General features: G+C 38.0%; 1 protein-coding gene across 26 annotated transcripts in view; it reads right to left on the reverse strand.

Moving 5' to 3' along the window:
- The window catches only part of NEK1 (NIMA related kinase 1), a 162,556-nt gene that overhangs the window by 139,259 nt on the left and 2,940 nt on the right, over positions 1 to 20,357 (reverse strand). For 14 of the 26 annotated variants that reach the window (XM_072623352.1, XM_072623353.1, XM_072623346.1 and 11 more), the window contains exons 2-4: positions 20,054 to 20,120; positions 553 to 701; positions 373 to 469 (exon numbers count right to left, since the gene is read on the reverse strand). In XM_072623352.1, coding sequence (XP_072479453.1) covers positions 373 to 469; positions 553 to 669 — 214 coding nt within the window. In that variant the 5' untranslated portion in view covers positions 670 to 701; positions 20,054 to 20,120. Of the gene's footprint in view, positions 1 to 372; positions 470 to 552; positions 702 to 9,005; positions 9,252 to 15,211; positions 15,383 to 18,392; positions 18,457 to 20,053; positions 20,121 to 20,357 lie in introns of those variants that run through there. The other 12 variants (XM_072623342.1, XM_072623329.1, XM_072623337.1 and 9 more) reach the window with 4 other exon arrangements.

Raw genomic sequence — 20,357 nt, forward strand, 5'->3', positions numbered from 1 at the left:
AATTTCAGATATAAAGATACCAATGAGTGGATAGTTCTATTAACTTATTTTCAGAGGCTCAGAGATTTCTCTCAGACGTGATGCTTAACAGGACTTCAAGGGTTAAGAACAATTTAAGTGAAAAAATTTTTCTCTAGTATGATGGGTTCCTTCCACAGATTACCAACACAGTACTCAGGCAGTATGGAACTAAGTTGGGGATATGGATGATATCAAAGAAACAACCTGGCCACCAGGCTACATGTAATACTGGCATTGCAATGATATATATTATTCTCCCAGAGTAATGAAGCTACAGTCACAACAAAATTATACAGAGACCATCATTTAGAGGATGAGTTCTTGTGAACTCTTTTGCAAATTTTATCTGACCTTCAAATGATTCCCTATATAGGACAATATTTGGATGCTTCATGTTTGCCAAAACTTCAACTTCTCTCCTTGATTCTTCTCTTTCTTTACTGGACATCTGAAAAAGAAAATCAGATTTAAAAAACACACGACTATGGAAATGAAAAAACAGTACCAAAAAGAGAATGAAAATTGACTCACCCTTGAAATGTTAATTTCTTTGATAACATATTGCTTACAATCTTCCCTAGATTTAACAAGGATGGCTTTTCCAAAGGATCCTTCCCCAATCTTTTGGAGTTTACAGTATTTATCCATGGTTCTTTTCTTAAGGCATTCTTATACATGTGCTAAAAAGAAAAAGATAGCATTAACATAGGTTAATGATCTATTAACATCTGTTAAGCAGATGCTAATTTATAGATCTATAAAACATCTACTAAAACATGTTATAAAGTTTAAAAGAAATAGTAAATCTTTGCTTAGTTAAATAACCTTTCATTAAATTATACTGCACATTACCTATAGTCTAAACCTCTCCCCCCAAGTAATGCCATAGACAAATTCAAATTTTTGTGACTTCCTGGAAATCTAAATATGTCATCTTCAAATGGTAAAAAGGAAAGGTATCATTATCTGCCATTACTGTCTTTATCCTGGATAACTGTAATTGGTTCCTAATAGGTCTCCCTGACTCAAGCCTATTCCCTTCTCCAATCATTCTTCCACACAGCAGATCAAGTGATTTTCCTTAAGTACAGACACAACTATGTTACTCCCCTATACATGCTCTAGTGACTCCCTATTGCTTCTAGGATAAAAAAAAAAAAAGCACTTCACACTTGGGCCCAAATATATCTTTTCAGCTCACTGTAAAAGACTCCATGATCTGGTCAAACTGGCTTCTCTCTGTTTCCTCATACATGGCATACTATCTTCCACTTCTGAACCTTTATAGTGGCTGTCCCTCACACCTGGAATGACCTCCCTTCTCGCCTCCACCTCACAGCATGCCTTATTTCTTCATCAAATCTTATCTCAAACAGCACCTTCTATAGACATCTTCTGATATCAAGTGCAATTGCTCTATCTCCACAACTTGTATTTACTCGGATTTATTTTATACATATTCATGTTTGTGCATGTGATCTCCTCCAAAATAACAATAATAATAATGGCAGCTATTATTTACATAGTGCTTTAAGGAGGTGGAGTTTCCCCCCAAACCTCCAAATATCTTTAAAAAATGACTCTAAATACATTCTAGAGCAGCAGAACACACAAAAAGACAGAGTGAAAACAAATGTCCAGCCCAAAACAACTTGAAAAGTTGGCAGGAAAGGTCTGTTGCACCAGGGTAAGAGAGATACACAGTTCAGCACAGGCTGTGCCAGTGTAGACCAAGCCCTAGCAAACCTAGAGCAGGATTTGGGGTTACTGAATCACTGGTGGCAGTGGCGGTTTCCAGGTGTCTCAGCCCACAGACACCAAAGGTATCTTGGAAGGTCAGCAGGAAGGGGCTGTCACACCTATAAGATTGCAGTATAGTCCAGGACAGGCTGCACCAGCATAGCTTCAGCCTCAGCAAACCAGGAACAGGCCTTGGGAGTGACTAAATCAGAAGTGGCAGTGGCAGCTGCTGCTTCTGGAGCTCTCAGCTCACAGATGGTAAGGAGGTCAGAAGGAGATTACAGGGGTCACTTTGCTAGCACTGAGTCAGGACTGTTGCTTTGTCCATACTTAGATCTGGGTCACAGTGCTGGGTGGCAGTCCCAGAGTGAGGAGGAGCACTAGCACAGCAGAACTTGTGGCCACAGTGGAGGGGGGACCCTCCCTACACTTTCAGAGCAGAAAAGAGTTTGGTTGCTCACAAACCAAAGACAGGTCAGAAGAGGAGTAAAGATCTTTCCTTCGATCACACCACCTTAGAAGGAATGAAAACTTACAGGTCCCTAGAAGTATTTCCGAAAACAGTTGCACAAAAGCCCTGAAGTTTGGAACTGGGTCCTACTTTAACAAACAGTTAAAAGTCAGGTAATGGGCTGGGAAAATGAGCAAACAGCAGGGGAAAAAGCTCGGACTACAGAAAGTTACTATGGTGACAAGGAAAATCAAAATGTATACTCAGAAGACAACAAAATCAGAGCTCCTACATCCAAAACCTCAAAAAAAAATATGAACTGCTCTCAGGTTATGGAAGAACTTGAAAAGAATTTTGAAAATCAAATAGTAGAGGTAGTAGAAAAATTGGAAAGAGAAATGAGAGAGATACAAGAAAATCATGTTGCAATGCAAGGACTTAAAAAATTCCCAGTGGACTCTTGAGGCAAAATGCCTTCCACATCCCAAGAAAAAACTATGGAATTGGATCACAGAATGAAGCAGACCATTTTCTTTTGTATTATGTTTTGTTTTATGATTTCTCCCATTCATTTTCATTCTTCCATGCAACATGACTAAGGTGAAAATGTAATTAATAGGAATGTATATATATACATTATATATATAATGTATACAATAAAATTGTGTGCCATCTCAGAGAGGGAGGAAGAAAGGAAGGGGAAAAATCTAAGCTATATGGAAGTGATTGCAGAACACTGAAAACAAATAAAATAATTTAATTTAAAAAAAAGGAAATCATGGAAGTGAATCAAGAGCTTGGTAAAGGAGATACAAAAGATACTGAATAAAATAACACCTTAAAAAACAGACTAGGCCAAATGGTAAAAGAGGTCTAAAAAGTCAATGAGAAGAATGCCTTAAAAAGTAGAAGTGGCCAAATGAAAAAGGAGATCCACAGGTTCACTGAAGAAAATATACAGTGCTTTAAAGTTTGCAAAGCACTTTATAATACACATATTAGCTTAAACTTCCAATATTTCTGTGAGGTTCAATGCTATTATTATTATTATAATGTAATCAACATTACAGATAAGAAAACTAAGGCAGATAGAAATTAAACGACCTTGCCTAGGGTTGTCACACAGCTAATAAGTGTGAACTACAAATCAAAGATTCTTGGTGCTGAAGAAATTACAGTAACTAAAGCACTTTTTAATTTCTTCTCTTGAATGCTAACTACTTTATACAAGGCCCATTTTTCTTCTTGCCCTAGCAGGAACAGTTCAGACAAGCCTTATATAAACTGATGCAGAAGAAAGTTAGCAGAATGATAATTTACATGATGACCACAATAACGTAAAGGAAACCCATATTGAGAGATTTTATAGCACTGATCAACACAGGGATTTCAGAGGAATGCTTCTCAACTCTTTGCAGAGAAATTGTAAATGACAGGTACAGAATAAAGAGTGCATTTCAAGACATGGGCAACACGTTGATCTGTTTTGCTTCAATAAATTCATTCTTCATTTTGGCAGCTCATTTCCTATTCCCACATTTTTCCTCCTTTTTTGGTTTTTTTTTTCTTACTGTCTCTTCCCAGTGGTTTTGTCCTTTCAATAGCAGTTGATGGAAAAGGATTCACAGAATACTCTGTTTAGGCTTCTCCTTTGTCCCTATCATATCTTACCTTCTATTATACTTATGAAGAGGTGTAGGTTTCATATTCCTTCCATTTCTCCCTACCTGGATCACCACTCTCCCTGACAAGACTTCCAGATAATATGTCCCAGGCCTTGGGGAAGTTAATCCACAGTTTCAGAACTTTCACTCTGGAGTTAAACTGTCCTTATTGGTGAGCAAGTGCAAATTTAGCTAGCCCATTAAATCTATCTAGTCCCACACCATACCATGCTGCTATGAATATTTTGGTATAAATGGAGCCTGTCTTTGACCTCCTTACGCTATATCCCCAAAAATGAGATGTCTGGATCAAGGATGACAAACAGTTTATTGCTATTTCTCGTATGATGTCAATTTTCAGGAACTGTTGGTCTCTTTTACAACTTAATTAAAAGTATATTAGAGTTAACTTCTGGAAAATATAATGCCACATCACTGCTTCTGGAAAATGCATGTCAATCAAATGCCCTCTGGATCAACTCACCATCCTTCTGATTCTATTGACCAAAAATTTCCTTCCCTTGTCACTACTCCCCTATGCACATGCTCTCTATATACAAGACACCCTTCCCTAGTTACCACTCCCCTATGTACATGCCCTCTCCTGTGGAAATTGAGTGAACCACTAACACCACCTTGTGACTCAATTTTGGATCTCGGTCAGTTCCTTCTCTATTCAATTATGAGTCTAGTCCAATTTCTTGTCAGAAAACTTTATTCAATTATGGGAATTGTAAGAAGACTTTATCGTATTGTTTGAAGCCAGTTTTGTGTGGCTGGAAGGTTGAATCACCTATACTTGCCGCTTAGAGACCATTAGCTAAGGACCTAGGTTATGCTGACCAGACACCTAGTCAGATTTGAAGATTGATGCAAAGAATTTTCTCACAATTACAAATTTCAAGCAACTCATACGTCTTATCTAAAAACTGGCCCTGTCCTAGTCAACCAATTATTGACTTCGTGGTCTTTTGACCGTATACAGATAATGGAAGGGAGTGGGACACCTCTTTTTCTGATTTCAGCAAATTGTACTTATTTATCCTCCCCTTCCCAAGTTGGAAAGCCCCTAACTTTTCCTCCAATTAGAAATCAGATTACCTAATTTTGTATCCTGGTTAATTATTTTCTTTAAATAAACTGATCTTATTGGATTTATTATTTTTAATGCATAAAAATCTGTCTCTTGTTGTATTCGGGGTCCAGTGCCAAAACAAAGGAGGTCTGGTCCTGATTTGTTATGCACTGGCATGTACTGCTTAATAAACTGTTAAGATTGAAAGCTCAAGCTTTTGTTCCCTCACTCATTTCATCTTTCACCTGCCACAACCAACAGAATGTTAAGTTCCTTGACGCCAGAGACAATATCATTTTGTTATCAGTATTCCCACTTTGTAGCACAGTGCCTAGCATGTTGCATGTGCTTTATAAAAAGTTTTTCACTCATTCACTCCAGCAAAATGTAACCCTGAGGATGGAGCTTGTGCTGTTCTTTAAACTGTACTTCTAGCTACTAGTGGAAGACATTTTAAAGAATCCAGGGCTTGGTATTTGATATGCTGAAAAAAGCTTGTCTTACAGTTGCAAATTCATCTTCATCACCAAGGATTACAATAAAGAGAACAAGAGCTTCAAAAGTGTCTGGATGTGACACCAAGTTTGTCCAGTCTGCCAAGTGTAGAGGTCAAAAGATGCATTCAACTCAGTAGCCTAGTATGGTAGTTCTATGTAGACCATGTTCCCACAACAAAGGAGGATGTTATTTAAAAATAAAAGCCCTGAAATGACAATTCTACATAAATTTATTTATAGTGTCATAGTAATCAAACTACCAAAAAATTATTTTACAGAGCTAGAAAAAATATCAAAATCCATCTGGAAGAAAAAAAGGTCCAGAAAAGAAATGCCAGGTAAAGTAGCCTCACCATACCAAATCTTAAATTATATTATAAAGCAGCAATCATCAAAACCATTTGGTACTGCTTAAGAAATAGAGGGGTAGATCAGTGAAACAGATTAGGTATATGAGACATAGTAGTCAATGATTACAGCAATCTACTGTTTGATAAACCCAAAGACCCCAGCTTCTAGGATAAAAACTCATTATTTGACAAAAACTGCTGAGAAAACCGGAAAATGGTATAGCAGAAATTGGGCATAGAACAATGCCTGATACTATACACCAAAATAAAGTCCAGATGGGTACACGATTTAGGTATAAAGGCTGATACTATAAACAAATTAGGGCAGCAAAGAATAGTTTATCTGTCAGATTTATGGAGAATGGAGAAATTTCTGACCAAACAAGAGATAGAGAACATTATGAAATGCAAAATGGATAATTCTGATTACATTAAAAAGTTTTTGCACAAAGCCAATGCAACCAAGAATAGGCGGGAAGCAGAAAACTGGGAAAGAATTTTTACAACCATTATTGCTGATAAAGTTCTCATTTCTAAAATATATAGAGAACTGAGTATTTTACAAGAACAGAAGTCATTGCCCAACTGATAAATGGTAAAAAGATACGAACAGGGAGTTTTCAGAGAAAGAAATTAAAGTTATCTATATTCATATTAAAAAATGCTCTAAATCACTACTGATTAGAGAAATGCAAATCAAAATAACTGTGTGGTATCACATCATACCTATCAGATCGGGTAACATGACAAAACAGGAAAATGATAAACGCTGAAGATGTGGGAAAGCTAGAACATTAATTCACTGTTGGTGGAGGTGTGCACTGATCCAATCATTCTGGAGAGCAATTTGGAAATATGCCCAAAGGGCTATAAAAACGTGGGTACCCTTTGACCCAGCAATATTGCTTCTAGGGCTGTATCCCAAAAAAATCATAAAAATGGGACCCATGTGTACAAAAATATTTACAGCAGCTCTTTTTGTGGTGGTCAAGAACTGGCAATTGAGGGAATGCCCATCAGTTGGGGATTGACTGAACAAGCTGTGGTACATGAATGTAATGGCATGCTACTGTGCTATAATGATGAGCAGGTGGACTTCAGAAAATCCTGGAAAGATTTATGTGAACCAATGCTGAGAGAAGTGAGCAGAACCAGGAGAATATTTTCACAGAAACAGCCACAGAGTGTGATGACTAATTTTGATAGACTTCTTAGCAATGCAAGGACCTAAAACAATTCCAAAGGACTCATGATGGAAAATGCCATCCACATCTAGAGAAAGAACTATAGAGTCAGAATGCAGAGCCAAGGAGACTATTTCCTTTTATGTTTTCTTTTCTTTTCTTTTCTTCCATGTTTCTCCCATTTGTTTTTATTCTTCTACACAACATGAGTAACGTGAAAATGTGTTTAATAGGAATGTATGTGCAGAGTCCATATTGGGTTGCATGCTGTCTTGGGGAGGGAGGGGAAGAAAATTTAAAACTTCTGGAAGTGAATGTTGAAAACTAAAAATAAATAAACTGAAAACTGTAAAAACAACAACAACAAAAAAGAATAAAAGCCCTGGAATACATTCACTGGGTGGACCCTAACAGTCCAACTTTCTCTCAGATGACGCAAAATGTGCTGTAGGAGATAAAAGGGAATTACTTTTTTTACTCACCTGATAGGAAACTTTGGAATTGAATTATAAAATAAATTGAGAAGATTCTGGGAAGACAGCAGAGTAGGTCAAAAAATCCCAAGCTCTCCAGATTTCTCCCACAAACATGATAAAACAGTGTCTCAGGATGAATGTACAAAGGTAAAAGTAAACAAAAGTTGGGGTAGAACAGATCTAAAGAAAAATCCCAGGAAAAGGTTTGGTCCCTGTGAAACCACCTCTAGGCCCTGAAACAGCAAGCAGGCAACCCTGGGGCAAGCTGGGTTGGGACGTTGCCTCAACCCCAGGAACTTTCACTTCCCATACAGTTTGGGGATTTGGGCATCTAAGCAAGGAAGACTAAGGAAATCCCTGCTGATAAGGAATGCCAGATCCAGCTGTGCTGCCAAGTCTTGGCCATGGGTAAGAATCTTAAGTAAGAAAATGACTCCTTGAAAATTAGAACTGAATAAAGGGAAACCAGTTATGAGACCAAAAAATAATAAAACAAAATATAAAGAAAGAAAAAATAGAAAAGAATGTGAAACATCGCAAAAGAAAAACAACTGATCTAGAGAACACATCAAGAACAGAAAACAAAAGAATAAGGTCCTGAAGCTTTAGAACAAGAGGAGAAAGTAGAAATAGAAAAAAATCTACCCATTACCATGTAAAAGAAATCCCATGAGGAAAGCCCACAGAAATATTATAGTCAAATTCCAAATCCCCAGCTTAAGGATAAAATATTACAAGCAAGAAGAAAAAAATTTTTTAAATGGCAGTGCCACAATTAGAATCACAAAAGACCTAGCAGTAGCAACACTAAAAGACCACAGGTCTTGGAACACTGTATTGAAGAGCAAAGAACTGGGTTGCAGCCATAAATACCATGCCTAGCAAAGCAAAGCATAACTCTGAATGGAAAAAAAAAACCATTTAACGAATCGTCAGACTTTCAGGATTTTGTTAAAAAAAAACCAAAACAAAAAACCCAAACTTAGAAGATTTAATATACAAGAACTAAGAAATACCAAAAATTAATTACAAAGGACTCAATAAGGACAGACTGTTTACCTTTTACGAATGTAAAATGTAAAATGTATACCTAAAATTGTTATTAGTAACCGGGTAGTTCATAAGAAAGATTCAGGTAGACCTGAGTATGATAAGATATTAAAAAGTAAAACTGGGGCAGCAGAGCCAAGATGGCAGAGTAGAAAGACGCATATACTCTAGCGTGTCCCCTACAGCCCATAAAATATCTGTAAAAAATGACTCAACAAATTCTAGAGCAGCAGAAGCCACAGAACAACACAGGTAAAGAGGTTTCCAGCCAAAGGTAATCTGGAAGGCTGACAGGAAAGGTCTATCTCATGGACTCTGAGCAGAGCAGAGCCCAGCCCTGGCCATGTGGCACTGGAAGGAACAGGGCCTGAACAGACCTCTGGGGCAGAGTTCCCAGCAGGGAGGGTTCCAGATGTCTCAACCCACAAGTGACAAAGAAAGCTCCAAAGGTCAGTGTGGGAGAGCTTTCCCAGATGAGAGAGAGGGGAATGGGATACCTCCAGCAATAGCCTCAGGCAATGGCAGCAGCAGCAGCAGACTGCAGGCAGCTATGGTGGCCGGGAAGCAACTGGGGTCCGCTGTCCAGGCAGTTCAGCTTAAAGCCTCTGGCTGTAGGGAACAGCTGATCTAAACCTCAGCACTAAGTGATGGTCCCACCCCCACCCAAAGCCCTGGGGAATCAAGCAGCTGAGTCCAATCTCAGCCTTGAATACAGTACTGGGGAGAGGAGGGGCAATGGGACCATCCTCTTGACAAAGGATTCAGAAATCAAGTAACTGGCTGGGAAAATGCCCAACAAAGGGAAAAAAAAATAAGACCACAGAAGGTTACTTTCTTGGTGAACAGGTGTCTCCTCCCATCCTTTCAGATGAGGAACAACAAGGCATAATGTCACAGGAAATCAAGGCCCCCGCCTCCAGGGCCTCCAAAAGGGAACTTCAACTAAGCTCAGGCAATGAAGAGCTTGAAAAGCGAGTTAGCAGCTTGCTAAAGGAGAACCAAAAAAGTGCTGAGGAAAATAACACCTTTAAAAAGAGGCTACTTAATTGGAAAAAGAGGTCCAAAAAGCCAATGAGGAGAGGGAGGTTTTAAAAAGCAGAATTAGCCAAATGAAGAAGGTTCAAAAGCTCACTGAACTAAATAGTTCTTTGAAAGAGAGAACTGAGTTCAGGGAAATGAATGACTATGAGATAAACTAAGCAGTTAAAAAACAAAACCAAAAGTTTGAAAAAATAGAAGATAATGTGAAACATCTCATTGGAAAAACAACTGACCTGGAAAATCGATCCAGGAGAGACAATTTAAAAATTATGGGACTACCTGAAAGCCATGATCAAAAAATGAGCCTAGACATTATCTTCCATGAAATTATCAAGGAAAACTGTCCTGATATTCTAGAACCAGAGGGCAAAATAAATATTGAAAGAATCCACTGATCACCTCCTGAAAAAGACCGAAAAGAGAAACTCCTAGGAATATTGTGGCCAAATTTCAGAGTTCTCAGGTCAAGGAGAAAATATTGCAGACAGCTAGAAAGAAACAATTTGAGTATTGTGGAAATATAATCAGGACAGCATAGGATTTGGCAGCTTCAACATTAAGGGATCGAAGGGCATGGAATAAGATATTCCAGAAGTCAAAGGAACTGGGATAAAAACCAAGAATCACCTACCCAGCAAAACTGAGTATAACACTGCAAGGTAATAAATGGTCACTCAATAATATAGAGAACTTTCAAGCATTCATGATGAAAAGACCAGAACTGAAGAGAAAATCTGACTTTCAAACACAAGAATCAAGAGAAGTATGAAAAGGTAAACAGGAAAGAGAAATCATAAAAGACTTTCTAAGGCTGAACTGTTTACATTCCTACATGGAAAGTTAATATTTGGAACTCTTGAGACTTTTCTTAGTATTTGGGTAGGTGGAGGGATTGTACATACATACATACATACATACATACACACACACACACACACACACACACAGTACAGGTTGTGTTGAATCAGAAGAGAGGATATCCACAAACAAATAAAATAAAAATTTAGGGGTGAGGGAGGAAAATACTGGGAGGAAAAAGGGAGAAATGGAATGGGACAGGCTATAACTCATAAAAGAGATAAGAAAAATCTTGTTCAATGGAGGAGAAAAGGGAGAAGGTGAGAGGGGAAAAGTGAAGCTTACTCTCTTCACATATGGCTGAAGGAGGGAATAACATTCTCACTAAATTTGGTATGAAAATCTATCTTACACTACAGGAAAGTAGGGGAGGAGGCAACAAGTGGGGTGAGGGGAATGATAGAAGAGAGGGCAAACAGGAGAAGGGAGTAACTAGAAATAAACACTTTTGGGAAGGGACAAGGTGAAATGAGGGAATAAAAAAATAAGGGGGGATAGAGTAGGATAGAGGGCAATATAATTAGTATTACACCACATGATTATTTTGGAAGTCTTTTGCAACACAACACATATATAGCCTGTATTGAATTGCTTGCCTTCTCCGTGGGAATGGGTAGGGAGGAGGGAGGGAAAGAAGTTGGAATTCAAACTATTAGCAACAAATGTTGACAATTATTATTGCATATAACTGGGAAATAAAAAACACAGGTAATAGGGTATAGAAATTTATCTTGCCCTACAAGAAAAGAGAGAAGATGGGGATAAGGGAAGGCTGGGGTATGACAGAAGGGAGGATACATTGAGGGAAGGGGTCATCAGAATGCAAGGTATTAGGGGGTATTAGGGGGAGGGGAGAGATGGGGAGAAAAATTGGACAGGTTACAAAAGGGATGTAAAAGCAATTAGTATTAAAACAACTGACAATTAATTACTGAGAATAAATCAGAGACATCTTTAATTTGAAGAAAAGAATTTTAGTCTAAGTTTCCTAGAGGCAGGTTACCTCGGGTAAAATTTGGCACTGATGGAAATGTTAAGATTTTAATGGTAAATTTGATTTTATGGTTGCTATTTAAGCAGGAACTAGAACAGGTATAGAAAGGCATGTAAGCCACTTAAGACTTGCCTCAAAAGATGTTCCTTAGCCAATGTGAAATTATAATCATATCTGAAACCTGGTTATTGGAACTTGCTATTTTAAGATTCTATGGGACTATTAACTGACTGTTCTTCTGAGTCTAACTGCAGGTATGGATAGCAAGAAAGGCAGGCTGAGCCTCCAATCCATGAAGCCAGTAAGCCAGTGAGATGCTGGTATGAACTGCAAAAGGTGATCTCATGGAAAGGGTGGGAGAGTGGCTGTTCAGCCTGGGCTGAGGTAGGATTCTCCTAACTCAATTTCCCCACTGACACCTGGCAGACTTTAAGCCTGTCTGAATGCAAGTTCACAATCTACTCCTGTCTGGAACTGACATGAAGTTGGGGAGATGCTGTTTGCCTGCAATGTCCCTACTCTTGATGGCAATTTCCTATAGTTAAAAGGTTTGTAAGCTTAATACCAGATCTATTAAATTATATATTATTGGTAGGGGAACATCCAAGGTTAAGTCTAAAATTAAGTTATTAGGCTTAGGACTTCAGACCAGCAATAATAAGTTAGGGTCCTTTAATTCTTAGTAATAGTGTGGAGACAATTAGGTCAAGGGCTTGTGAAGTTAGCATACATAGTTATTATTTGTGTCTAGGTTAATGTTAAAAAAAAAAATTCATTCGTGGTCTATATTGTAAATGCTTTAAAAGAAGTAGTACCTGACCAAAAATTGGAATTGTTTTATGTGATATGAACTATGTTAAAAATGGGGAAAAAAAAGTAAAACTGTTTAGAAGCAGCTAAAATAAGTAATCATCATATAAATGAAGTGCAAGAAAAAAAATTGACAGAGAAATTAGATGGGGGAGGAGGGCTGTTAGTTCTGGAAACCTATTTATATCAGGAATGGGTTCAAGAGGGAACAATACATATACATGCACACACACACAGATATATAAAGTCTTCTAAATTCGGAAACAAATAAAATGCTAAGAGAGGAGGGAGAAGATATGGGAGGGATCCTTGGGAGGATAAGGGAAGAATCTTTAGAAGGGAGGGAGAGGGAATAGGTCAAAGGGGGCATAAAAGGGTGTTTAGATTTATGGCAATGGGAGGATAAGGGAAGGATCTGTGGAGGGGGGTAGATTAAGTAATATGAAGGCAAAGTAGCAGGTAAAAGAGAAGTAGAAGAGTCAGGAGGGATAGGAAACAAGAGATACGCACAAACAAAACAAAGATCGGGAGTAGAATCTGGTAGGGAAAGTGTGTGTGTGCGTGCGTGTGCGTGTGCGTGTGTGTGTGTGTGTGTGTGTATCTTTATATCTAAATATATTCGCACTTATTTGTAAGGGGGGAAGGGAGAAGAGGAAAGGGGAAAAAGAACAAAGTAAAAAATGCACAGCCAAGAACAAAAGAAAACTCACAAGGAAGCAAAGAAAAGCTGAATAGTTCTCAACATAATGCATAGTATTTATTACAAAGGCTTTCTTGAATTGGAAATCTATCTACCTATTTTGAATCTTCTCATGTTCAGCTGTGCACATGACATGTTTTTTTCTTTTGTGTTTGTTTTAATATTTGAATTTGTTTCTTTTTCTTTTCTCATTGCATATTTAAGTTTTAGTATTTAAGTCTAAAATTTTTCAAAAAAGATTAATTTGTTATTCTTCACTTACCACTATGACCTGCCCTTTTTTTCAACTACATATTTTTTTGATAACATTCTTTTAATCACTTATTTCCTTATTTGTTAAATTCAAAGTCTGCTCACCCCCACTATTACCCCTAAGAGTACTCATTTTTATTTCTTCAGAAACCAGGCAACCCACGTGCTCTACTAGTATCTGCACAATGTCAAGAGCAATCAAAGAAGGATCCTAGTAAGTTGAGTGGACTCCATTATAATAAACTCAGGGAAGGACATGGACAAGAGCCAAACAGAATGAATTGTGAGTTGCAACACTAGAGGGAACATTCACATCAATGGGTCTAATCAGAGAGTATTTCCAACATGTGAATTTCAGGACTCATGTGAGACTTCAGGATGACACTGTTGATCACCCTCTCCTTGATACTCTCTTCTCTATCTTTTTCCAGACACTACTGTCTCCTGGTTCTCCTCTTACCTATATTGTTCCTTCTCTGTCTCCTTTGTTGGCTTGCTTGCTTGTGCTTGTGTTTGTCCTTCATTCTCAAAGAGGACCATGATATCAAAATGATGACATGACTTGCAGTTGACTGATTTGAGTGAGGGAGGGCTGTGCAAGGTCACCAGCCTCACTTCCCCTCCAGAGCCATCTGAGTCCAGATGGCATGATATTCATCAGGACGACTAGAGATGGCCCAGGATACAATGTGAGATCCTGGTCCTTTCAGGCCAACGTCTAAGTTATGGGAAACATGGACAACATACTTAAAAGCAGAGACATCACCTTGCCAACAAAGGCTCATATAGTCAAAGCTACAGTTTTTCCAGTAGCAATGGATGGCTATGAGAGTTGGTTTATAAGGAAAGCTGAGCACTACAGAACAGTGGTGACTGAGAAGACTTTTGAGAGTCCCTTAGTTAGCAAAGAGATCAACTCAGTCAATACTTAAAAGAAATTAATTCAGGCTATTTACTGGAATTGGATAGGGTCTCTACATCAAAGGTGCCCCTCAAGGTTCTGTCTTGGGTCCTCTTCTCTTCTTCTTCCATACTACTTTACTTGATGATGTCTATGCTGATGACTCTCAAATTATTCTGCCCCAACATCTCTGCTAACATCTTTAATCTCACATATCCAACTACCTTTCAGACTTCTCAAACTGGCTGTTTAGCAGGCATCTTAAACTCAGCATTCCAAAACTTAACTCATTAACTTTTCCTCTACTACCTTTCCTGCTTGTGTGGAGGGCAACAGTATCCTCCCATTTGTCAAGCTAATTGTCATCCTCCACTCCTTATTACCATTCATCCCCCTATATATAATCTATTGCCAAGGTCTGTTGATTTCACCCCCCCTGGTGCAAGATCTTTATCATCTCATGCCTGGACTACTGTAATAGCCTGTTGGTAGGTCTACTGCCTCAGGTCTCCCCAGTCCAACTTATCCTTTATTCTGCCACTAAAGTTATTTTTTTTAAAGCTCAGGCCTGACCATGTCACTACTTAATCCCTCACCCAATAAATTCAAGTAGCTCCCTAACTGCCTCCAGAATCAAAATGAAACCTTCTATTTGGCATTAAAATCCCTTCATAACCTAGCCCTCTACCTTTCCAGTCTTCTTCCACCTTATTTTCCACCATGATCTACGAACAAAATATTCCACCTCTCAACTGGGTATTTTCTCTGTCTTTTCCCCGTGCCTGGAACATTCACCCTCCTCAGCTGTATCTACTAATTTCCCTGGCTTCCTTTAAATCCCATCTTTTCCTGGAAGCCTTTCCCGACCCTCTCTTAATTCTAGTGCAGTCCTTCAGTTAATTACTTCCTATTTATCCTGTATGTAGCTCGATTTGTGTATATTTGTCTAAATGTTGTCTCTTCTTTTAGATTTTTAAGCTCCTTGGGGGCAAGGACTGTCCTTTGCCTTTCTTTGCATTCCCAGTACTTAGTACAATACATGGCACACAGTAGGTGCTTAATAAATGTTTACTGATTGATATGAACAAGGCATTCATCTATACCTAGACTGTATTTCTTCCTTATGTTTGCCTCTAAGAATTCTTACCTTCCTTCAAGGTTCAGCTCAAGTAATATACCTCCTGTTCCAATCCTTCCCTGATATTCCTGTTAATACTATCTCCCTCCTCAAACTACATTCTATTTATCTGTGTCCGTGTGGCATTCCTGCCCTCCAGCAGAATCTAAGTTTCTGGAGAGTAGGAACTGTTTCATTTTTGTTTTTTTATACCTGTCACAATTACTTTCATGTCAAATGGAATTTAGAACAATGTCAATGGTACAGGTTAGTAGTATAAAAGGGGTTGATCTACTAAGCTGCATGTGCATACTAAAACTTCCCTAGACATCAGAATGGGTAAGTAAAAAAAAAAGCAGTACTGACAAAAATCAGGGCTAAGCTGCTCTACCAAGAGTGGGCTTAGACTCTCTGCACTACCTTCTCAAGATTATCTGTAGCTTCAGAGGGAAATAAAATTAAGCAAATAAAAAAAGAAGCAGAACCATTGTTTCTTTTTTATATATAAACTTAAGAGACAGTTAGTTGGCACAGTGGAAACAGAACTGTGCCTAGATTCAGAAAGACTTGAATTCAAATGTGCCATCAAATATTTACTAGATGTAAGACCCTGGGCAAGTCACTTAACCTCTGTTTGCCTCAATTTCCTCAATTGTAAAACAGGGATAATAACAGAATCTACCTTCCAGGATTGTTGTGAAAACCAATTAAGATAATATTTGTAAAGTACTTACTATAGTAAGCAATTAATAGATCCTTTCTTCCTTCCTCCCAGTCTCTTGCTATTTTGAAAAGAACAAGGCCTTAGGAGTCAGAAGAACTGGGCTCAAAACACCATTTACTGTTTTACTCATAGATAAGTTCCTTAACCTTGCTGACCCTGACAGAGAAATATCCTGGATTTACTCATCTGTAAGATGGAAATAATGATGGCTTCCACTACCTACTGTCTTTAGCAGCTTGCTCTTTCTCTTTCTTACTGGTCATCATCCTCTCAAACCTTCAATGTGAATATTCTAGGATTTTCCTTGGTGTTCTTCATTCTCTATACTCTATCTCTTGACAATCAGATTCAGTCCCTTGCCATGCAGAAGACTATCTAATCTCTCTCCATTCTTGACCCTCCCTTTTGAATTCTAGAACAGAATCTACAAAAAAAAAAAAAATCATGTTTTTTCCAAGTTGCATACAGGACTCTCTCTGAACCTCTCAGTGGTACCTCAAAATGAGTATTTCCAAAAAACAATCTTATTTCAATTTTAACCCTGCTCTTCCAACTAACCTAAACTTATGACAGAGAGAGACTTATCATAATATCATAATCATAGATAAATCCCCCTTTGGGTTTTTCTGTATGCACTGTGGGTAAACCACATGCATAACTCCACCAATGCTGGGATGCCTCCCCATTACTTAAGCCTTTAAGAAATCCCTCCTGCCTTTTAATATTCATAATTTCTGTTGGGTAATCGACATCACTACACTATGCCTGTAGTGTCTTATTAAGTCACTGGTTCCTCTTAGAACTTAGTCTATATGTCTATACTTGGATTAGCAGTGGTCTGACTCTGAGAATTCATTCAAGATGACCCCTAGAACAAATGATGAAACTTCAACAATACTTCAATAGACAGAATACACTCAAAACCTCAAAATTAATTAGAAACTTATTCCCAGACGGATCATCTAGTATAACCTCTTATTTTACAGATGATTAAGTTGAGAGTCAGAAAGGGATCATAAACTTAGAGAAAGATGACTCAGACTTGACATGCCCGAATTCTCACACTTAAGTGGTAGGGCCAGAGCTCAAGTCCAAGTCTTTGGTTACTAAGTTCAGGCTCTTTCTATTATACTATATGGTTTATCTCCCATATTTAAAACACTGGACTATCTTTCACTTTTCCCTGTTACTCATCTCTGATTACCAAGTCCTATCTATTACATTTCTGCAGTATAGCTCACATTCATCCCTTACTCTCAATTGTTATTGCCGACCTTAATACTGTTCTCCTTACTTACCTGCCTGGATAATTGATATAGGATCCTAATAGGTTTTCCTGTTTTCCACAATCCACATCTACTGAATTAATCTCCTACATATAAGATACAGTCATGTTATTCAATATTCTAAAAATCTTTAGTGGCTTCCTACAGCCTGCAGAGTAAAAGTTCAAATTCGTCTGCCAAGAATTCAAGGTTCTTCATCATCTGGCACTCCCTGCTTTTCCAGCCTTATCTCACATTATTCCCCTCCTCATAACTCTGCATCCAGCTAAACTGTAGTCCTTTCTATCAAACATGTCCTATATATTTGTGCCTCTATGCCTTTGCCATTTCCTGCACTGAGAACATCACCCACCTTCTTCACATGCTGAAATCCTACCCGATTCAAATCTTTTCCATCTTCTCCATAAAGCCTTCAATGGACAGTAAAGATCTATTATCACCTTACATAACACTGCTTTGAAAACTTTCTCATGTATTTATCACAACTATGAATTGCAGTTATCCATAATGTTTTATACACCAACTACACATAAGCTCCATAAAAGCAGAAACTGTTTTTTCTAAACTGCATTTTCTCCAGGGCCTAACAATGCCCTGTACATAAGAGGAATTTAATCAATATTTAATTAAATGAAATCTACAATACTAGACACTGTCATATAAATGTGAGCTATTTTACTAGTAAAAAAAAAAAAAGCTGACTTTTTTTATATGTTGCTTTCAAACTATTCAGTACACTTAGCAGAAATTTGTGAGGCATAAAAGTGAAGGTTTAGGACAATTTTCTCACAATAATCCTGTGAGGTATTATGCGTAGTATAACCTCCATTTTACAGGTAATTTAATTGAAGGGAACCCAAGCTCTGAGAAGCTATGACTTACCATCAATCACACGCTCAGTGTCTGCCTCTAAGTCCAAGGCTCTACAACACTAAAAAGCCTCTCATGTGAGAAAGGTAACATTATGTATCAGAAAATTTTTTTTAAAAGTATCTTGTCATAAATACGGAAGCTATAACTTTCTCCCTCACAAATCTAAAAGACATATTTTCCATAAAGAAAATTTAAATAGTGATGAGGGGAGAAGAGTCAATCAATAAACATTTGTTAATTGTTTCACTATGGTAATGTTTAATGTTAATGTTTTTACATAGTATTTATTACTATGTGCCAGCTAAATGGTGAGGCTTCAGACACTTACTAGGCATGTGATCCTGGGCGGGTCACTTCACCGTTTGCCTCCATTTTTTCACCTATAAAATGAGCTAGAAAAGGAAATGACAATCCATTTCATTATATCCACCAAGAAAATCCCAAACAGGATCACAAAGTGACTGAGGCAAATGAAAACGACTGAACAACACTAAGGCATGGAGCAAAGTGTTGGGATTACAAAGGGAGGCAAAAGACCACCCCTGCTCGGGAGCAACTAAAAATCTATTGGGGGAAGACAAGATGCAAACAATTATATTCAAACACATTATATACAGGATAAACTGGAAATGACCAACAGAAAGAAAGTACCAGAATTAGGGGGATTGGGAAAGGCTTCTTGTAGAAGTTGGGATTTTAACTGAGACTTAAGGAATTCAGGAGGCAGAAATGAGGAGGGAGAGAATTCTAGACATGGGGGCAGCAATGAAAATATGTAGAGTCAGGAGATGGAGTGTCATGTACCAGGAATAACAAAGAGACCAGTGTCACTGAACCATAAAAGTAGGTGGGGGAAGCAAGATGTAAGAAGAGTAGAAAAGTGGGGGTAAAGGAAAAGAGGTTATGAAGCACTTGGAATGCCAAACAGAGGATAGCTGTGGGCCTGAAAGTGATAGGGAGTTACTGGAATTTACCGATTAGGGGGATGTCATGGTCAGACTTACACTCTAAAATTACTTTGATGGTCAAGTAGAGGATGGAATGGAGTGGGAAGAAATTTGAGGCAGGCAGAACAAAGGCTACTGCAATAATTTGGTCATGAGGGCCTCTATCATGTTGGCAATATCAGAAGAAAGAAGAGGGTATATATCAGTGTTATTACAAAAGTAAAATCTATAAACCTTGGCAAGGGAATGGCTAGTTTTATTTAAGAGGAAGGAAAATTTATTTAAGAAAAGATTGCTTGATATGGAAACAGAGGACCTAGGTTCCAAGCTACAAAGTAGAATTTGTGAACATATGTAGATTTGGCACAAAGTAATTTAGAACATCAATGGAGGTGGGAATCAGAAAAGATCTACTACAAGAGGTAGCAACTCAAATGAATGGATGAAGAAAACTACCACTGGTGCTTATCAAAGCAATTTACCCTCTTCGAGAAGCCACAATTTCCTAGAAATGGCCCACTCCAAAAAAAGAAAAGCTCTGTGGGCTAACTTCATAACCCTAATTAAATACTGACCTATGAACTTATAGAAACCATATTAATTTTTAACTTAAAAATTAAAGTGGAAATGATTTACAGATAACACTAAACAATTTAAAATAGTACTAATGCACATTATAGAAGCAGCTAAGTCGCTCAATGGATAGAGAGCATTGGGCCTGGAGTCAGGAAGACCTGAGTTCAAATCCAGCCTCAGACACTTACTAGCTGTGTCACCCTGGGCAAGTCACTTAACCTCCATTTGCCTTAATTCACTGGAGAAATGGCAAACCACTCTAGTACCTTGCCAAGAAAACTACACAGACAGCACTGTCTTGCTATGGTCCCTGGGGTAACAAAAAGTTGGACATTACTAAATAACAACACAGCATTTTATAGCTCATCATCTTTTCATCTACCCTATTTCATTTTCCATTGTCATCTTCACAATATTATTAAATCATAAGAACACATTATATAAACATTTATTACATGACACTCACCAAGGCAATAAAGGAATTTTGCTTCTTGGGCTAGGTTTCATTCACTCACATCAGATGTGAGGCAAGTCTGTAAATGGAGAGACATAACAAGAATATAAAGAGAAAATCATTCTAAATCTGATCATAGGAAAACCCTAAAGGTTTAGACAGGCCTGCATAACATATGGTCCACCACTTGCATCCCACGAAAAATACAGGGTTGCAACTGTGCATTCTCTCCTGTTTTCACGTGACCTGTGGCAACCAAACATCCTTAGTCTGTCTCTAGTCTAACCTATCTGCAGCCTGAAAAAGTTTAGCATGT

Source organism: Notamacropus eugenii, chromosome 7 (assembly GCF_028372415.1).
Source record: "Notamacropus eugenii isolate mMacEug1 chromosome 7, mMacEug1.pri_v2, whole genome shotgun sequence".
NCBI classification, from domain to species: Eukaryota; Metazoa; Chordata; class Mammalia; order Diprotodontia; family Macropodidae; genus Notamacropus; species Notamacropus eugenii.